This window comes from Macrosteles quadrilineatus, unplaced genomic scaffold (assembly GCF_028750875.1).
Source record: "Macrosteles quadrilineatus isolate MER2022 unplaced genomic scaffold, UCM_ALF_1.0 Scaffold_1__1_contigs__length_201487025, whole genome shotgun sequence".
NCBI classification, from domain to species: domain Eukaryota; kingdom Metazoa; phylum Arthropoda; class Insecta; order Hemiptera; family Cicadellidae; genus Macrosteles; species Macrosteles quadrilineatus.
Genome location: NW_026542594.1, coordinates 19,813,832 through 19,836,161, shown reverse-complemented (window position 1 = coordinate 19,836,161; position 22,330 = coordinate 19,813,832). Strand labels below are relative to the sequence as shown.

The 22,330-nt window shown below is 34.9% G+C and overlaps 1 protein-coding gene across 10 annotated transcripts in view; it reads right to left on the bottom strand.

The window, feature by feature from the left end:
- The window catches only part of LOC129004706 (protein retinal degeneration B), a 265,785-nt gene that overhangs the window by 11,743 nt on the left and 231,712 nt on the right, over positions 1–22,330 (bottom strand). For 6 of the 10 annotated variants that reach the window (XM_054433276.1, XM_054433303.1, XM_054433293.1 and 3 more), the window contains 4 exons: positions 20,421–20,601; positions 19,203–19,304; positions 8,924–9,087; positions 3,989–4,062 (listed from right to left, as the gene is read on the bottom strand). In XM_054433276.1, coding sequence (XP_054289251.1) covers positions 3,989–4,062; positions 8,924–9,087; positions 19,203–19,304; positions 20,421–20,601 — 521 coding nt within the window. Of the gene's footprint in view, positions 1–2,265; positions 2,293–3,988; positions 4,063–6,399; positions 6,474–8,923; positions 9,088–19,202; positions 19,305–20,420; positions 20,602–20,655; positions 20,834–22,330 lie in introns of those variants that run through there. The other 4 variants (XM_054433336.1, XM_054433347.1, XM_054433310.1 and 1 more) reach the window with 4 other exon arrangements.

The following is a 22,330-nucleotide window of genomic DNA, read 5'->3' as shown; positions in this document are numbered from 1 at the left end:
TTTGTGACTTTTTGTCTGACCGAGCGGAATATCACGACACGGTTTTTTCTGGTGTAGGACTTATTAATTCTTGTTTTTTCGAGCTGGCGTTTAATGATTCAATTGAAATACCGTCTCGACGATCTACGATTCGCTAGAAACTGACATTTGCTATTGATATGATGCATGTACGAATTTTCATCAACAATCAATCCAGCAACTCAACTGTCTCGACTTAATACTAATAAAATCACACCCCCAATTGCAATTCGGCGAAATTTTGACAATTGCGATCAATTGATGCACGTACAATTTTCGCCCGAACGCGAATTTCCGAGCTAGGAATGAAGATATTAATAAAATCGTCCTACACCAGCGACAAACGCGACTTTACATGTTGATTGTGCGAGCACTGGACCACGAGTGTCGACGAGACGTTTGCACACGGCACGGCTCCCAACGGTTTTCCAGTCCTTGGATGTTTGTATCCTTCCGCGTTACGTCATGGTTGGATGACTTGTCCATTGCCTGGCGCGGATTTTATATCTGTTGATTTTAAATCGGCACAGTTATAAGGTTTACCAACAGGGTGCAGCACTATTATTTTTTTTTCATTTATGACAACGGCTAATTTGAAAGCAGCAACTAAAAGCTGTGATACTCAATGAGAACTATCAAAGTAGGGTTGTTTACAGTTATGTTTATGTTTTTAATTTAATGAATAATTTGTGATATTGTGCGAATATTTGATAATATATTTTTTTCTATGATTTAGGTGCAGTGGTAGAACATTATGGCTATGGTAGATGGGTTATACTATAGCATACGGTAAATTTAAAGAAACAAATTTAATTTTACCAAATTGTGTCCTACCCAATACAAAAGCAAAGCTTGAGTATAACTGCAATAAGCACTTTATTTGCCAAACACTTACGAAGGACAGGTACTCTGCTAGTTTTTATTACTTATAAAAAATATCATGTAGATAATGTTTGATTGAAAGTTTTTCTTTTTAATGTTATTTAAAATTAATAGATTTCAAAAACCTAATATATGTCCAGCCTCAGAAATAAATTATTTAAAAAATACAAAAGTTCAAAAATCTTATGATATTCTTAAATATAAAACGGAACACAAATCAGCCAATAAAGGTTACATCAAATTCAAAGGATGAATATTATCTAATATATAAAATTCTCGTGTCACAGTGTTTGTCTGCAAACTCCTCCGGAACGACTTCACCGATCGTTATGAAATTTGGTGTGTAAATTCTGTAGGTATGCGAATCGGACGTAAACTATTTCCCGTTTCGAAATTCTTAAAAGGGCTCCGCCCCAGTGGCTCTGGAGTTTCCCATGTTAACCTTATGAGAAATGGAATTAATGAATCTTAACAGCTGTTTCAATTAAACAAGTTGGTTCTGTTCTATGATGTTCAATAGCATTAAAGTTACAAGGATTACCAACAGGGTGCAGCACTATTATTTCTTTTACATTTATGACAACAGCTAATTTGCAACTAAAAGGTGAGTGAGCGTAGCGAACGAACTTCAACCTGGAGGCGAGTTAGCGTAGCGAACGAGCTAACCTGAAGGCAAGTGAGCGCAGCGAACGAGCTCCAACCTAAAGGTGAGTGAGCGTAGCGAACGAGCTCCAACCCAAAGGTGAGTGAGCGTAGCGAACGAACTTCAACCAGGACGTGATTGAGCGATGCGAACGAGATCATCTTGAAAATTAAACGTAACGGTACTTTCTTTCCATCGGTCTGTCTTAGGGGAAACCTATAACTTAGGCGATACGAAGTTCGCCGGGTCAGCTAGTAATATATATATATATATATCTCCAAACTAATTTAAAACGATCAAAATTACCCAAACTCACATTCACCCAATTCCAATCTTAACTATCTGATACGTTATTACCAAGGCTAAAAACATTAGATCATGATTTAAACCTGAAAACACTGATAAACAAAATACTAACATTACGCATTTACTTAAGACATAAAACGACACATTTTTACTCTATGATGCACGAAAAGCCAATTCACAGCGTCCATCTTTCCTGCAGAACTAAGCCTAATCTACTTAGAAGCACCAACCAGCATGAATAGAAAGTGCAACACTGCAGAGAAATGACACACAGAAGTTAGTGATCAATTCGAAAACTGTGTTTCAAGTGTTGTAGTGTCATGCTTGTGACACTTTGTGTGTTAAACTATTGGAGATGTGCTTGAGTGAAGAAGGGAGATTAAACAAGGATGGTGCCTTTAGGATGTTTTACTCACGCTTACTCCTTCCTTGGCTGACACGATCTTTACCAAGAGATAAAAACGGGATGAAAAAATGAAACCATAATGCAGGAAAATACAGTAAAACCTGGCTATTGACAATATTATGTAGGTTCTCAGTTTATTGTATATCAATTTCAATCTTCCTGATATTTAAGTTTTTTTTTGCTACAATTATTTGTTTTGGCAAATTTCAAGAGTTTATGAAGTTTTGCAGAGCTAAAACGTTATTTGGATTAAATTGTGTTGTAATTGAAAGTTAAATTTATTACTGTTATTTAGAGCCTCACGATGTAATATAAAAATGCCTTTTCAATTCTAACAAATTATTACAGTAAACATTTTTTTAAGAGGTTGGCGGAAAAGTTCTTTTTGCATTTGACCATCAACCTAGACTTGGGGCCAGTATGTGGAATGTATTTAACAAAGCCAGTGTGAGTTGGTACAGTACAAGAGTGAACTGAACTGATGACATTTTGTGGCAGGCAACACGATCAATACAAACCCACAAAATGACTTTGACTGAGCCACCAACTCATAAAACTACTGTGTACAAATATCCAAACAAGTTTGAAAAAGACAAGCTTTTTAATTTCGCACTCTAATATGATATGGTGATTAGGTGCTTAGTTAAAATTAATATGTTTTTCCATGTTCCTGATTGCATTTTGAACAAATTTTATGTGTTTGTAATTTGTAAGTATATATTCAGGTATTGTACATTAATTTTCACTTACTTGTTTGTAAATTGTGTGATAAAACAGACAAAGATATTTGTATAAATGTTTTGATAAGTAATCTGTAGCCATAATAAATTTAAATATTATGATTTATTATTATTGGTAATTTGACTTGGGCATTCAATGATTTAGAGTTTCTCTAATATTTTCACTTAGTTAAAAAAAAAAAATACTAGCAACATTTTACTGTACAGTACATTCAAATTGCATATCTCCAATAAAAGTTATTTGTAGTTATATGAATTAAATAGGGAGAAGTGATATGTTTGAAAATAGTAATTTGTATTATGAGAAGAAATTCTGTCACATGCTAAGCTGAAAAGCATGCAAAATCTGAAGGGCTACTTGAAATATCAATAAAATAAAAAATGCAAAAGGTAAATAAATTCTGGAATTTAATATGAGTTTAAACCAATAAATAAAACCCTTGCGGTAAATGTAATGACAGAAATTTAGAAATCATTATGTTTGCTAGTTTTGAGTAGTGATTATTAGTAATTAAAAAACGGCCGTAGGTAAAGTAGTTAGTGTACGCAACACACGTAAACAGTGTTAACGACAATCGTAGAAGTTTTTAAGGCACTCGCCAAGGCTCGTACATAAAATTTTGTACTCGTGTCGTTAACACTATCTTTACGCAATCGTTGCGTAAACTACTATAATTATACCTCGGGTTAATGTTTCATTATACATTAAGTGAGAGAGTGAGTACTTAATTTAAAGTAGCCCTTACCATTTAAAATCACACTGGGAAATGTTTACAGCTTAGCAGAATAACACCAGTCCGATCATAGCCAACACACATACTTACACACTGATATGTTTAGAGTTTTATTTATGGTTCTATTTATAGATTATTCCAACCCTGATATCCTAATTGAATCCATACCAGTAAATGTTAGTGTACCAAATCTGCTGCACAAAACAAGTAACAAAACAAACTTTCAATAAACCCTTTTTATAAAAAATTAAATAATTACTTAGTGGTGTTTTGGGTGCCTTTTCCAAAAGTGCATTTTCTGGAATATTTCGCCGACAGAAATTAAGAATCATCCTGCAGGAAAAAATAATATAAGGATTGGTTATGGTTACTTGCTTTGTTAGTAATGAAAACTCAAAAAATAATCTAAAATGTTAGCATAACATAATTATAAAACTGTTTATGCTCAAATTGGATAGCTATGCACAGCAATTACAGCATTATTTAGCATTGGTATCATAGATTAGCAATGCAAAGTTAAATGTTATTTATCAACTTTGAGCCCCAGTAACTTTGTTCACTTTGTAAGTAACATAAAGATAAAAAATATCCCTGAGCAGCAAACCTGCAGACCAAGCGAATTTCTATTTGTCTGATTTGATTCTCACTTTAAATCTATTTAGGCCTAAATAACACTAGGTTTAAAAAGAACTTAGAGTTTCTGCTACACTGAGGGCAATAAAGTGTGTGTTTAGTAAAATTAAAAAAGCTTTGTATAAAATAAATACTTTTGATTTGCCAAGTTTGATCAACATATACCGGTATCCATAAACAAGCAAACTACAACTATTTATTTTATTCTCCATATGGATAACATGGGAATTTTAAATTTACAATTTATTTTTATTTTATCCGTAACCAATTAATACACAAAAACCCTTCAACAAACATACTAAATTATTTGTTTTTTAAGCTCTTCAAAATGGTTTAGAGACAAATTAGAAAACTGAATTTTTTACGCTCAAAATGAGAAAAACCAATTTTCACCCCATAAAACCCTGTTTCCATCCGATAATGCTGGTTCGCAAACTCGTTTAAATGAATGTAAGTTTACACATTTTTAACAAATTGCATTGAAATCGGATGATTCTTGCTCGAGTTATTGTGCTAACGGACACATACATATATACAGTATATATGAATATAAATGGGTGGTGTTTTTGGCCTATGAGGACATCAAAACAAAACAAATACCCCGCCGCAGCAAACCTGCAGACTTAGCGAATTTCCATTTGCCTGATTGGATTTAAACTAAAATGTCTCCTTAAAAATATCACACTTATTCCCTATTTAAACAGAATTAGTTTAGTGAGTACTTAGGTTTGCTGCAACAGGGAGGGTAAAAATTTTTTTTAATGTAAAATGTTAAAAAGTACAAAATGTATTTTCCAAATTTGATCAAAATATGTTCATAAACAAGCAAACTACAACAGTTGACTTATTCTCCATAAGAATAACATGGGAATTTAAAATTACAATTTTTTTTAATTTTCTCCGTAACAGTTAGGCGCATTATAACGCTTCAATATACTAAGTTATTTGTTTTTTTAAGCTCTACAAAATGGTTTAAAAAGAAATTGTGAAATTTTGTGTTTTTATGGTCAAAAATGGGAAAAACCTATTTTTACCCCATAAAACCCCCCATAAACACCCGTTCCCATAGTCCGATCATGCTGGTTCGCGAACTCATTCAAGTTTATCCCGCCTTACACCTTTAAACCAAATTTTATGAAAATCGGACAAAAATTACTCAAGTTATCGTGCGGATGGACACATATATATATCTCTATATATAGATATATAAAAATTTGAACGAATGGTGTTTTTGGCCTCTGGGGACATCAAAATGAAAAAGTAAATCGGTCCCGGGCTTAGGTCTTACCATGAGACCTACGGTAATAGCTACTTCCCTATAGGGAAATTCGCTAAAATTGGTTCTGGATCCACGTCTTACCGTGAGACCTACGGTAGTAGCTTAATTCCCTATATGGAAAATTCGCTAACAAAAAATGCGGTAATTTTTATAATTTTTATATAAGAGGAGAATAATATTGAAAATGTAGTATTCAAACTTGAGTCATTATTGCATGAATTGGCAGAGATTCACTAAAGAAAACCTCTAGAAAAAGTTTTATTGTTCATGGAATTTTCCATCCAACCAACAATAAAGTTAAAATAAATCAAATGTAAAACATACATGATTTTATAAATTTTTCCAATAACAAAATCTAAATTTTTTTTAATACCTTTAATTATGTAGGGCCTATTCGGCGATTGTTTAATGAAAATATATGATAACTTGGGACTCAAAGTGGAAGATTTATCCCGTTCAAAACTCTAAATAATCGTAAATGTTAATAAAGTTTTACATGGTTTATTTAGTCATAATATTATTTACAGTCTGCTCTTAATTTATTCTTTTCTTAAAATTACTTTTCTACCATAACTGTTGCTGTATCACATGTAATTAGGCACAAGTATAGTTTAACATTGTTAGTTTGTTTACGGTTTAACACATTAACAATTAGCTGAGATGAAGACAGAAAGTGAGAGACCAACTGGAAGTCTCATTCAAGATGCTTGTGCGAATGCAACAGCTGTTCACATCACCATCATCAGACCAGTCGTTACCTTGACTCAAACGCAATTAAACGGCAGAGCCGGATCAAACGTCTGTTCGTTTCGGCACGATCCCTGCTCCACACCTGACGTAAATCGAACATTGTATATTGTAGGAAAACGATTTATACAAAAAAATAGGCTTTGTATAGCGTAATAATATCATTATCAAGACAAGAAGTGAATCCATTAAACTGAATTTCAAGTAAATGCAGGAAAAGGTGTACCTAAAAAACCAACAGTTAAAAAAAGAGGGTGTACAATATGAGTAAAGTTACAGCAAACCTAACATAAGGCCAACTTTTTTTATTAGATGTCTCTACATTTATTCAACCAGCCAGAAAAGTATTATGATAAGTCTTAAACAAAAACATGACATGAATAATCAAGTACAATTTGATTTTTTGCTGTTAAGAACCATTACAACCATTTTTAGACTTGTCTGGTGGATAAAATATAGCAGTGAATAAATTGAAAAAAAGCACAGGAGTTTTCTGGAACTACAGTACCAGCTCCTTCTTCAGGTGTAGATTGTTATTCCCACTGTAGGAACACTGATAATGTCCAGTTTACATTTTTGATCATTATAGTATTAAGTATTCTATGTGTCAAATGAAATCCATTAACTACATTTTCAAGCATATATATATTATATTTACAACATACAAAATCTTTCTGGGGATAGGGTAGCTTTCTCATTTTTTATTTGGGTGAAATCCAGGTTTAGATCCAATGATGAGAACGTTTCTGTCTACCCAATTCTGAAGAATTGCGTTTTTGAACAAGGCCTTTATTATTTGTTTGTTTGTTTGGGAAATCTACTATTAACATAGGTGTTGTAGTTAAATTAGTAGTCATGAGGTATTTTTTGGGTTTATCGTTGTTATTATTTTTCATATCTCACATGTAGTGGTGGAACAGGACTGAATTTGACCTGGTTCGGCCTAGGTCCGCAAGGGCAGCTATGCGAACAATTTCAGGGGTGCGACAATAGGACTGAGGAAACCTTCCTTGCCGCATCGGTTTCTTCCCGTTCTCCCACAGCCAGCTCCCTTCTCCCTATATACATACACACAGGCAAGAGAACTGATCACCTCATGGAATCGTTCACCAAATTGATGCGTCGTGTTTTCGAAGAGATCAAACATAACTGTGTGGCATAATTTTTCAGATCAAGACAGAAATGTCCTATCCTAACCTAGCTTAATATAACCTAACCTAACCAAACCTCAAACCATAACAATATTTACTAAAATATTTTTATTACATAAAAAGGCAATTTACCTGTTTTAATAAAGACAAGTGCTGACAATTTACATGGAGTAAATATTTCTGTGAACGATTTCATGAGCCGAACCCACTATTTCACACTATGTGTCCGGTGCGGGGGTAGGGTGATGGGAATTAGGCAGGGAGAACGGGGAGATTTCATTCAGTCCTAATGTCGCACCCTCGGAAAATGCCGCATTACTGCCCCAGGGAACTCAGGCTGGCCCAGGTCAGAATCAGTCCTGTTATCGCTTTACCCCATATCTTTATCCTGTGGTGGATAAGGATATGAATTTTATAAGTTTTGTATCTATTCTTGCAAAGTATGAATGAACTTTTAGGAATTTTATAAGTGTGTGTGCCAGTTTAGAGTCTAGTATTTTGGATTGTCAAGAATCTTCTTTAGGTGATTGGATTGTTTAGAGACGTTGCCTGGTAGCGATTTTAGAGAATCTTGTGTGGGTAAATGCTTTTAGAATTTGTATCCCAAGATCAGAATATTGTGTTTTCCCTCCTTCTTTTCAACAAGTAAGAAAATTTGCAAGTGAAGGCAAAACTTGTATTTTTTTTTTATCATTGTTATTTTATGAGAGCTTTAAATTTCACCTTATTTAAGAGAACACTGGTGATTCAGTCTTCCATTAAATAAATAAAACCTTGTTTAAAGCCACATTTATTTAACGTTGTCTGTCATCAATCAAATCATACGACTCATAAAAAGATAATTTTTTCCTTAATGACTAACTCAATCAAAAGTGCAAACCTTACCAATTTTTACAAACATAAACATACCAATTTATCTCCACAGTTCTGCACACGTTTTTTTGTTCGTAACATTATGGCAAAATACCTCAGGTACTTCACCTTAAATTTGTGTTAGTAACTAGACTTTGAGACAGTTTTAATATTTTCTGTACATTTGTTAATAAATAGCAAAGACTTTACAGATCTGATAGTTTTATGCATACCTTTACCTACCACCTGCTTCATTCACCAAAACTACTAATAATGTTTACAAAAAGCAGCAAAGTTCTCAGCCTTACACAAATTATACTAGAGGGAAAGAAGAGGTAAACTAAAATGCCATAGCAAAACTTTATCTCAATTATAAAACTCAAAAGTAGTTTTTAAAATATCAAATAATGTATTTACACTAATAAAACTAAGACATTTATATTAAAATTAAATTTTACTGCTTGTCTAACAATTTCATTGTTGAAAAACACCGAGTGATTACAATCAATTATTGTTACTTTCTAAAATTTACCTTCTTCGTCGGATTGAAGCGTTGTGACCAAAGCCTCGTGGCACGAGGACCATCCGCGCGTTGCCTTGCGCTGGACGAGAGTTTCCATGGCACAGCAGGTTAGACAGATGCGCTGCGTAACCCTCCGCTAGTATTGTAGCTTGAGAGTGGTGTTTCTTGGAAACCTGGTGGATATAAAAACGTTGAATTTTAAAATAAAGTAATATTAGAATTTGCGTGGTTATTCTATATTTATAGTGATTTCAATCTGAAAAACGATTTGTTTTAAAATTTAAAACTGTTGATCATAATACAAATGTTTAATCAGCTGGAATTTCACTATGATGAAAGACTTCCATTGATGGCCAAGATTATTATTATTACTAGTTGCTCTACAATTTTAATGCATTCACTGGATTGGTGAGAGTGTTTTTAGCCATTAAAATGGGGCCTCACGTAAATAACTTAACACTAGACACTTTGTAAATAAAATAATGGACGTTTTAAAAACACAATTCTGTGCGATTTTTGTCTAGTTTTCTCCCAATGTTTACCACATACGTCATTTATGAAATATTATAATCTGTTTTGAAAGTACGTCATCTATGAAAATAACGAACAGCTGTTTGGATCAAGATAATTTTTTCTGGCTGTCACTGATTTGTTTACATATTAATAATATTGTTTACTAATACTGCAACCTTTTACGATCACGTTTTGTAAGAAAAACCAAACCAAGTGAGATAAAAAACGTTGTGCATAACGGATTTAATTAATTGTGTCCATCTGCACGATAACTTGAGTAATTTTTGTCCGATTTTGATAAAATTTGGTTTAAAGGTGTAAGGCGGGATAAACTTGAATGAGTTCGCGAACCAGCATGATTGGACTATGGGAACGGGGGTTTATTAGGGGTTTTATAGGGTAAAAATAGGTTTTTCCCATTTTTGACCTTAAAAAAACACAAAATTTCACAATTTCTTTCAAAACCATTTTGTAGAGCTTAAAAAAACAAATAATTTAGTATATTGAAGCGTTATTATGCGCCTAATTGTTTTGAATAAAATTTAAAAAATTGTAATTTTAAAATTCCCATGTTATTCTTATGGAGAATAAGTCAACTGTTGTAGTTTGCTTGTTTATAAACATATTGTGATAAAATTTGGAAAATACATTAATTTCTTACTAAACTACAGTACCTTTAAAAATTTTACATTAAAAAAAAAACTTTTTTACCCTCCCTGTTGCAGCAAACCTAAGTACTCGTTAAACCCCGGTCAAGATGTCGGGTCGTACAGTTCGTTATCCCTGTGGCGTCTGTGAAAAACACCGTGAATAAAGGAAATCCTGGAGTTACATGTGACGGATTTTGTTGTAAATCGTTCCATACCGATTGTGTGTCATTTTAAAGTGATAAATCTATAAAAGAGCTGGGAGACTCAGTCAAATGGTTTTGTGCAGGCTGCAAAGTCAGGTTAGCTAGGCTTAAGGATTATGCTCTGAGCTTTGATGACAACTGTAACCTACTTCAGAATGTTGGAAAGCTATTTAAATTAGTGAATGATATAGTAACTGACAATTGTTTGATTAAAGCAAAGCTAGATAATATTTCCAGTGACGTTTGTAGGTTAAAAAGCAATGTGAGCCCACCGGAAGTTCAAATCAATGACGAAGTACATAATGCTGATTCAGACTCTACTTTGACTCAAGTAGTTGGAAGTAATGGAAATAATTCTGTGACGTACTCTCCACTGCATGGAGATGATGAACTTAGTTTTAATAATTGCTGTAAGACTGGCAGCACTGACGATGACGTTACGCCTCATCAAGATGGCCGATGACGCTGACGGTATTAGTAATTTTGCTAACCCCTCTAGAAGTGAATGTTATAGTGAGGTGCTGAATCGTGGTAAAAACACTTCCAATATCACTACCAATGCTGTGGTATCGCCTCAGTTATGTATGTCTCCTGGTGCTGATGGCAATCGGAATCAAATGACTAGGACGAAAAGGAGTAATGTAAATAGTCGCGGTGACAGAGAGAAGTCAAATTCAGTACGTCCTCAATCTAAAGTGCAACGAAACCGAGCTATAATTGGCAAAGCCAAACAAACTGGACCTCTTGTTGTGGCACAGCAGAAATCCTGGATGTTTTTATCAAGATTTGACCAATGTGTGAAACCTGAAAGCCTAGTCGAGTATATAAGGAACTTGTGTCCTATTGAACACTCGCAAATCCAGTGTGAACAACTTCCCACTAAGTACCAGGGTTACTCATCTTTTAAGGTAGGTGTACCTTCTGACTCTATTGACAACCTGTTGGATAGTAATCTCTGGCCTGAGGGAATACTCATATGTAAATTGATATATGCCTGTTGATTCATATATGATATGATCATATGACTCCTAGAACTAATAATAGTCACAGGACCAGTACTAGGCCTAACCTTGAACAACATGATAGGCCTAGGCCTACTTCAAAGACTTCTGATGGTCAAAAAACGGGACGTAAGCCCCAACTCACATTGTCTTGGGGTGGAAAAAAACTGTGATATTAGTTTTAGGTTTGATTTCTTAAATATTAGGTCTATTTTTAACAAGATAGAAGACCTCGAAGTTTTGTTACATAATGAGAACCCTGAAGTATTGTGTGTTGCTGAAACGTGGCTTAATGAATCTAAGCTGAATTGTTTTAAAGTAAATGGATTCAAAACCATTTCTGAATATTCTAGACCTAAGCGAGTAGGGGGTGGAGTTGCTCTGTTGCTTAAAACTGACTCTAGGCTTAATTTTAAGCCTATGACATTATCTATTGACGAAGACATTTGTTCTGAAGGTGTATTTGAGTTCTGTTTGGGACTAATGCAGCTAGACAAATTCCAAATTATTGTTGTGGTATTGTATCGGCCTGGGACTGCCAACAGCGCTGATGTGATTGATTTTATTGATCGTTTCGACTTGTTGATTTCTACCCTCAGAGATAAGTTTAATATCCCGCTTCTTATTTGCGCTGACTTAAATATAAACAATCTTGAGAGATCCTGGGAAAGTCAGCTGCTTCAGGATTTGTTGGAATGTAATAACCTGAACATTATATTTAAAGGACGAACGAGAGTAACACCTGACTGTATAACTCAGCTTGACTATTTTATTGTTGACTTGTTTGTTGCACATATGTTTCGTGCCCCCAGTGCCAAACTTGTTTTTTTTTCTGACCACCATTTGGTATCAGAGTACACTTGTTGTGTGAACGTTTTGGAGAGAGAAATGCAAATAAGACAGTGAAGAGGAAATTTACAGCCTCGACTTTTGAAGCCTTCAAAATTTTATCTAGCAATGAAGCTTGGATGCCAGAACCTAATTTAAGAAATATTACCTCTAATGATTTATTTGACCATTTCTACGATTCGTTCATGTATGTTTTTAATGTAAGTTTCCCTGTGTCTACTTCAAATACAAAGAATGAACATAGCTCTTCTTGGGTCAGTCATGAGGTATCGCAGTTGCATGAAGCACTCTTGGACCTGTACTGGAATACTAGGTCGCCTCACTGTTCTGTCGATGGAAAAAATGCTTATCGCACAGCTAAACGTCACCACTCTGCACTTGTTAACAAAACAAAAAAGGCCTTTTTTGGTAACAAAATATTAAATTCCAAAAACACAAGCAAGGAATCTTGGGCAGTGGTCCGTACACTGTGCGATGAAAAGTATCAGACCCAATCGAACCTGATTCTTATGATCGATGACAAGAAGTCAAAAATCCTCAGACAATAGTAGACTATTTCTGTAAATCTTTTCACCAGGAAATATGCACATTGGCTAAAGATAATGTAGCCCCTGTGTTGCCCACTGATCTCGAAGCGAGTCGCTTTGTACTGTCCCCTACTTCTGCGTCTGAGGTTCGTGAAGTCCTCTTATTAATAGGATCAAAAAAAGTTCTGGCATTGATGAAGTCCCATGCAGCCTTCTCAAACTTTGTAATGAAAACATCTTTGAAGCATTGGCCTGCGCTATTAACAAGTCGTTTGAAACTGGTTGCTTTCCTGATTCATTGAAAACTTCAAAGGTTGTCCCTGTATTTAAGAAAAATTATCCTCTTAACGCAAGTAACTACCGGCCTTATTCTTTCCAGCCTTGTTTTGGTAAAATCTTTGAGATTATTTTTCTTAAAAGATTGCTAAGTTTTATTGAAACAAATAACATCTTGTCAAATAACCAATTTGGGTTCAGAAAAAACATGTCTACCTGTAATGCCATTTTCGCCTTTTTAAAGGAAGTATATAACCACCTTGACATATCTGACAGCTTACTATGTCTCTTTTACGACAAGACAAAGGCTTTTGATCTTCTTGACCACAGGATCCTTCTGGATAAGCTGCGAATGCTTGGCATTTCTGGAAACCCACTGCGATGGATTTCATCGTATCTTAAAGATCGGCACATGATTGTATCCTTGAAGCACAGAGGCCCTGACAACATCCTCCGGACATATAAATCGTCTCCATCACCAGCTCTGAACATTGGTGTCCCCCAGGGATCAAACCTTGGGCCCATCCTATTCCTGTTATACTTGAATGACTTGCCTGGCTCCATATCCTTTGGAAATTTATGGCTTTTTGCCGATGACGCCTGTCACCTAGTCCCAAGCCCAAATCAAAACATCACGATTGAAAACACCCAAACTGGCTTGCTTGAAATGTCAACTTGGTGTAGCAAAAATCATCTGGTCCTAAATTCTAGTAAAACCAAATTAATGGAATTTTATAACAGGAAGAAGCCTGAACCACCTCCGGTATTGACCTTAGACGGGGTGCCACTTGAGACCTGTAGTGAAACCAAATACTAGGGCCTACACATTACGGAGAACCTTAATTGGGGAACACATGTCGATGCAATAGCGCCCAGACTGTCATCTATTACCTACCTGCTGTTTAGACTTCAAAAGCTGGTTGACATCGAGATTCTCCTTAAGGTTTATTATGGCTGTTTTCATAGCATAATCTCATATGGTTTGGTATTTTGGGGTGGTTGCAGTGAGGCAAAACGCATCTTCATCCTTCAAAAGCGTGCAATTAGAAAAATATGTGGAGTCCATAGACGGACACACTGTAAACCTTTGTTCCAAGAACTGAACATTCTCACACTTCCGTCCCTCTTTATATTGGAATCCGCATTGCTTGTTAAGAAGAATCCCAATATTTTTGTAACAAACAGCATGGTCCACAATTACAATACAAGAAGAGCAACAAATCCACATGTATCTCAACTATTTTCCACCCTTGCAAGCAAGAGCCCTTACTTCAATAGTATAAAAATTTACAATAAATTGCCTCAGTACATCACGCAAGAGTCCTCTATCAACAAATTCAAGAACCTGCTAAAAACATTCTTAAGTCAAGTGGCCTACTACAGTGTTGATGGGATATATGTCTAGGCCATGTACATCCCTGAAGAGGAAATGAATCCATCTATATAAATTAATCTATATAAATCTATATTAATCTATATATCTATATTAATCTATATAAATTAATACCAAGAAATGTATAAAAACCTGACGACCACGTCGCTGATGCGATACCGGTAGGAATTCTCCAAGGATCCAAGTATTCAAGTAAGTAAGTAAACTAATTCTGTTTAAATAGGGAACAAATGTGATATTTTTAAGGAGACATTTTAGTGTATATCCAATCAGACAAATGGAAATTCGCTAAGTCTGCAGGTTTGCTGCGGCGAGGGTATTTTAATCATCTTCGCCAACAGCTTACAAACAAGGTTTCCACTTATTCACGACAATTCAATGATAGTAGTGTAAATTGTAAAGTAAATAATCACAACTGCAGTGGGTGATAATGGATGTTGCTGCGATCTAAGAGGATCTTTTTGATTTTGTTGTGTTCGTAACAGAGGTTTACGGATACTACTAAACTTGCTTTTGCAAAGAGACAATTTCGTTTTCTACTCACCGCTATGTGCTACAATCGCTGGACCGACCATAACGCCAATCCAATAAGCCCATCTCTTGGTTACGTTGGCCTACCCAATAATTCATAACCACATTTCGACAACGATTCTTGATACCGGTACTTTTCCCTAGAATACATGGCCTAAGCTACCTACATAGGAAATAAAATTACAAATGTCCAAAAACTCATTTTTATGCGATTTTTGTCACATTTCCTCCCAATGATTACTAACTATGCCAACCATTGTTTAGAGAATTTGTCATATTTTTATCTATTAAATAACAAACCGTTGTCCAGATAAAGGTTGTTTCTTTAAACTGTCACCGATATGTTTACATTAAAAGTTGTTTACAAATAATGCAATTAATCACGTTTGCCCGTGCCGCGTTGTGTGTGGAACTAGTTCCTGAATTTATGTTGATCGTCTGTCAATATGTCTGGTGTTTTATTTATTTAAATATTAGTGACTTTGTGTGTTTCTAAAACTCAACGATCTTGCAAGAGTGATAACAAGAGCCTAATGATGAAGATATAACCTTGAAACCGGTTGCTCAATACAACAAATTTAGGATCACAGATGGAAACAGGTAATCTTATACCATTTTAATATTCAAGAAGTGATCCTGGTCCAAAGAACATCAATATTAAAATATTTTATTCAAAAGTCTAATTCATTAACCACATGGTACCAAGAAACAAATCTTCTGATATTGTATCTAACCTAATACTTGCTTTATATTAAACCATGTTGTTTGTTTATATTCAACTAACAACATGTACGGGTTTGACTTACGGGAGGTATGAATGAGGCTTCGATGACATCATAGTTTAGTTCAAAATTCCTCCGTGGTGAACAGCACTGTAGTAGAGAGCACTTTGGCTATAATGAAGGTTTACTAATACAAAAAATAGTTCTGTTCATAAAATAAAATTAGAATTGGCTCAAATTCAATTTTATAATGTTTTAATTATAAAATTAAACTGTCATAACCGAACCAAACCAACCTGATAATGAAAAAATCTTAGACAAAAAGTTAGTGCTATCCGCGGGATTCGAACCTGGCACCTTCAGTTTACCAGCCCGGCACACTATCCATTAGACCACCGAGGCCAATGGCTACACACCGTATCGTTGCGGTAATGGTGTTCCCTCAGCTAATCAGAAGCCTTCAAATCGTCATCGTAGGCTCATCTATACCTCCTTGAGTAAACACCCTACATGTACAATTTTTTTTGTATCAGAATTTATTTTACAATCTGTTCATAAGACTATAAGAACAATAAGTAAAATACTAAAAAAAAATGGCTGGAAGCAAGCACCTGTTCTTCAACAAGTCTTACCAGAAATGTTGATCAATCATAGAAATCTGTAGCTCAGGTCCAACACATGACCAACACTTTTTATCTGGTTATACATTGACTATTGTCCAGAAGATTAAAAGCCAGACTGTTTGGATGATATTCTAATTTTTCTTGGTACTTTTTGCGATGGTCTGTAATTTCTTCTTTCATTGATTTAATTTTGAAATCATTCCTAATTGTAGTGTTAGATACGAACCAGGGTGCGCCAATAATTCTTCTCAAAGTCTTAGCCTGAAATTGTTCAAGAATTTCGATGTTGGATTTGCTCGAGGTCCTTCAAAGTTGAATACTGTATGTCCAAATAAATTGGTTTGATCATAACTTTATATAGTTTAAAATTTTGTTAGCCAATGATGATTCAGAATTTGTACCTAGTAGCCAATTGAGTTTTCAAATTTTTAATTCCATTTGCTGTCTGTTGCACCAGAAATGAGATTTCCAATTTAATTTTTTGTCAAGAGTTAGACCTAAATATTTTTTACTCTCTGCCTCCGGTAAAGCTACATTATTAATGGATACTGGAGGATTTTACTCTGTTCTCAGAGTAAAAACAATATATTTAGACTTGTTTTTGTTGACTTTTATCCTCCACTTTTTAAGCCAATGTTGGAGCTCATTCAAGGCAGCTTGCAGAGTAATGGAAGCGACTTGAAGGTCCACGTGACTTGACAGCAGTGCAGTGTTATCAGCGAATGTAGTGAATGTGTGTGACGTTGGGGACCATAGAGATGTCTGCCGTATATATCAAATATAGCAAGGGACCAAGGACACTCCCCTGAGATACTCCAGACTGTATCGGCCTCAGATCAGATAACGATTTTTCTAATTTTATTTGAAAAGATCGATTGGTCGGATATGATTTTAGAAGGTTATACAAAGTGTGAGGGTATGAGGTTATACAACCTTTTGAGTTTAAACAGAAATCCAACATGCCACACCTTGTCAAAAGCCTGTTGTACATCCAAAAATGCAGCAGAACAGTACTGCTTATTCTCAAATGTGTTTTTTATAATATACACTAATCTGTGAGTTTGATGAATGGTGGAATGTTGTTTGCGGAAGCCGAACTGATGATTGGGTATTAAGTTTAATTCATCTACAGTCGGGGTTAACCTGTTGAGTATTACCTTTTCAAGCAATTTTGATGCTATAGGAAGCAAGCTTATGGGTCTGTGAGAAGATGCTTCATTAGGTGGTTTGCCTGGTTTTGGGATAAAATACTGTATAACATGTACACATGACGCAAAATATCTTGACACTTAATTCCACTACTCTAGTAAGATTTACTAAACAGCTGGGTTAGTAGATTTTCTTCTTAAGAAATAGATTGGGATTTTGATGGCCTGTGGGGCAAAGCCCGAGGACTTTCATTACAGGAATTGGTGAAACGGGGCCGTCTACACAAAAAATACTTAATTTTGACACATAATTTGTAAAAATCCGTCCATTATTAACGGAGAAGTAGTAAATAAATATATCACGTTGTGATTAAGCATCTTTTTATTTAATTAAAAATAAGTAGATTTTATTTTATTGTATTTAAAAAATATTCATTTTATCTTAATAACTCAATTTGTAGTTTCATAAATATTTAAAACTTTGTATTACATTTGTTAGAATAGTTCTCATGAAATGGTTTCATTCATTCATTGTAGTTAGTTAAGTAAATCACTCATAGATAGGGTAAGCTGCCAGGTTGGGTACAATGGTCATGCTGGACGGTCTCAATGGTTGCTTCAGTGGTCAGAGAGTGGATAGAGACAGAATGTGACATGTGTTTTGTGCTTGGACTGAAGAGAAGATTTTTCACCATGTAGTTGTGAGTCAGACATTTACAGACATTAATTTCAAGGGTCATCAGCATCCCTTTCTCATTATTTATTAATTTTCTAAGGGTCAGCAGTATCCCTGCATATTTTCAACAAACTTTTATATTCAGTGTGCTGTACATAATTGTGCAATCCTGAACAAGCTCCAATACAGTACAGTAGTCACTAACTGAGGCTAATACAGCTACTCTTCAACTCATCTGTGGTCTAGTGGTCAGAGCATTGGATTTACAATCTCACGTTCCCGGGTTCCACCCTACCTGGTAGCAATATCTTTTTGCTCATTTAAAATTGTTTAAATATTATTTGTAACACTTTTATTTTCATTCAAGGGTTATTTAATTTTATTTGTAAGCATAATATTTATTTTCTTTAATACATTTCCTTTTGTCATAAATTGTGTTTTGTTATTTTTCACAGCAATCAAGTCTCAGGAATTAGCATAAAATTTCATAAGAGGTTAGAGTTAGGATTTTATTGTTTTAAAAGGCCTTAAATTTCCTCTTTGGCTTCAACACGTTGAGTAAGTCAACTTATTAGTTTTCCTTTCCTAAACAAACAGTTACAAATCAAGAACCAACTAACCTAAAAAAACTACTTAACAAAAGTATAAATATTTAAAATTTAAATATCAAATAGTTGAGTAAATACAAACAGTAAAAAAATTTGTATATTTGTTTACAAATTATACATTACATTAATAATAATCCTAACCTACGTTTATGCTGGATTTCAAATAAAAGGAGTAAAAAATCCAAAAAGCTATAGGTTGGCCACTTAGAAAACGACCTCCTCGTAGCATTGGTGCGAGAAAGATACCGAGCTGTGGGAGTGAGACAGACTATGGCTCTTCCCCCACTCCGCTGCCGCCCACCCTTCCTGAACACACGCCCCCTTAAATTGCAACTAAAATATTAACAGCAATTAAATTATACAGCTGATCAAAATGTAAACAAATACGCGGAGAGGGGGAACATACCCTCCCTCGTCGTTACCTCCCCTACATGTGCTAAAAATTTTGCGAAGGTCGCTTTCTAACCGGCCGACCTATAGTTTTGTATTTGGTCAGTAGACAAATTACGTATCTCTTACGGGTTAAAAAAATGATTAATTCAATTACAATTTGCAAACAAAGTCTTACCTTCCCAACGATGAAGATCTGTTTGGGCTTAAGGCCAATGGCTGTGTAGACACTGATGTCCTTACTGCTTCCATAAGCAACATGCACGATCACTCCATGATTCTGTAAGTGTATTCATAGAGTTTAGTTGCCTTGACAGTCAAACAATCAATTTGTTTACATTTAAACAATACAAGAATTGATTTTGTTTTAACTGAATATGTTAATGTATTGTACAGTTTGAAAACGCTGCCAGATAAATAAAAAATAAATCAACCTTTCAGTTTACAATTAAATTGCTGCATCTGGCTGCTCAAACCGCACCAGAAATATTAACCCTCCGAGTGTCATGCGTCGCTGCAGCGACACGTAACACACTTTGTGTGGTGTCATGCGTCGCTGCAGCGACTCACGAACACTGTTTACGGCGAAGGCTCTATGACTGACAAAATCGGATTGAACTGGATCGAGTTAGGTATCGTTCTTTTCGTTAGATTCTAAGCTTTCTCCAGAGGTCTGTCTCTAAGCGCTTTATGTTCTCCGAGCCGATCGTAATTGTAGCAGACAGCTGACGTGCGTATTTGTAAACAGGTTAGTTAACCTCGGACCGATGACTGATGTGTTTTATTATGTTTATCATTGTTTTAGTGTTAAAAATCAAAAGTAGTGATGGTGGTGCATTATAAGAAGATTTAAGTGATTTTGAAGGGCTGGTTGATGATCCTGAAGAAGTAGGTAGTGATATTGATGTAAATTATCAGCCAGATTCCTAGCTATGGTTAGGCTATGCATTCTTAGCTAAACACTACGTACTGAAATCTGTTTTTTGCCCATAACTTATTTATTTGCAAATCTACTTCCTTATATTATTATATATTTGTAATCCTCATAAAATTTAGAACAAAGTGGCTATTTTCAAATATTTATAGGCCTATAATTTATACAATTTCATTAAGCGCAAACTTATTTTTTTTTTTTTTATAATTTTTATTTTTACCTAAAAAATTTTTTTTGAAACAAATATTCCTTAGGTTTTATGTATGATATTGAAGCCCATGATTTTCCAAACAAAATGGTATATAGGACAGTAGAATTAACATTGTTTTAAGCTTTTCAGATCCGTTTCAATAAAACCTTGCAAATGCGCCAAAAATAGGCGGACATTAAGGCCTAAACTATGGACACTCGGAGGGTTAAAGTAAAATTCATTTCAAAGTGTCTAGTTGAAAAATTATTCACCTGTATCAGGTTTTTGAGGTATGTAGCTTTGTGGCCTAGAGGGTCTGTGGAGAGTCCATCAGCAAAAGAGACAAGGCCATGGGGGAAATTGTGTTGTGAAAGCCAGGCCAAAACTCTGGACTGCTGCATGTCTGGCCGTCCTGTGATGTAGATTATCATGTAGCCTAGCTCCTGCCAGTGTCTACAACATATTATACACATGTTTGTGTTGTGAAAGCCAGGCCAACACTCTGGACTGCTCTGCATGTCTGGCCGTCCTGTGATGTAGATTATCATGTAGCCTAGCTCCTGCCAGTGTCTACAACAGATTATACACATGTTTGTGTTGTGAAAGCCAGGCCAACACTCTGGACTGCTGCATGTCTGGCCGTCCTGTGATGTAGATTATCATGTAGCCTAGCTCCTGCCAGTGTCTACAACAGATTATACACATGTTTGTGTTGTGTTGTAAACTAGTTGTATTCATCCTATCTAATAGGAGGCGTCAAATTTTTAGGATAACATGTTTGGCAATGTTGTGTGAGTAGGCTGAAGGAGTTGCTAAACAATAATGTTTTATGCTGACCTACTAAAGAAGGCTTTGACTTAAAGTAAGTCGATGTACTTGATTTTGTTGTTGTTGTAATGTCTAACTTACATTTTCATCTTGCCTGCCTAATTTGTTATAACATATGGTTTATGATATATTTCTATATTGTTATGAGTTTGTTTATAGTTGACCTGTTTACATTCAGTTGTATGAAGAAAATCTGTACACCATTTAATGGCATTAGCTGCTGAAAGGGACCTATAGACCGAATGGATGCTGTCTCTGCATTTCCTCAAGAAGAACCCACAGAAGAAATATGCATGAATCATCCTAAACATGAAAAAGCCTCTTGTCAGTGGAACCAAAAACTACACTCATGTTTGATTAGAGTAGGAATGACTCAGTCAATCTTTGATTCCAGTGTTTATCACATGGTGAAAAATGGGAGGATGTTAATCGTTACAGCCTGGGAGGACAATTTAGTAGTTTTTCACAATAATAAACATTTACATTTCAAAGAAATCCTTAAAATACGACTAATAAAAGAATTCAAAATTAAAGATATAGGGACAGCAAAATTTATTCTGGGATTAAGAATAACCCGGGATAGGAAAAACAAGAAGATTTTCTTGATCATCAAGCATTAAACTGTTAAAAAGGAAGGAAGCTCTTAAGAAAAAGTTCAAAGAAAACAAGTGAAAATATTCTAAGGATAACACAAGACAAAGACAAGCTCATGAAATGTATCAAGGAGCAAGGAATATGCAAGTTTGGAGGATGTTTTAATGTCTTATTTACATATTCATCTTGCCTGCCTAATTTGTTATAACATATGGTTTATGATATATTTCTATATTGTTATGAGTTTGTTTATAGTTGACCTGTTTACATTCAGTTGTTGCATTCTATCTTATTCCCAATTAAATTAGTTTCATGTTAACTAACTGTCTAAATCATTTGATATAATCAGGGTAATTAACTGCTGCAGCTCAACTCTGCTATTTCTACAACATCAGATCTGGGGGTAGATTTTAAAATGAATGAAATATTAAAAAAGGAAAAAAAAGTTTATTTTAACAGGCCTGTTTATCTGTAACTTAACCTGTATATACAAAATTGCAACATGAACATATTTAAAATATATAATTAATATAAAATATGAAAAATTTACAAAAATGGAGAAAAACAAAAACATAATACTTAAGTTTAACAAACTCTATGAGAAATGAAAATTAAACACATTTAAAATTTTACATTATCACACACGCACACACACTCCTCTCTTGTCAGTTATCCCAAATTCGTACCTCCCTTGGACAAACCAACCTTATAATCAAATACCCCCGCCGCAGCAAACCTGCAGACTAAGCGAATTTCTATT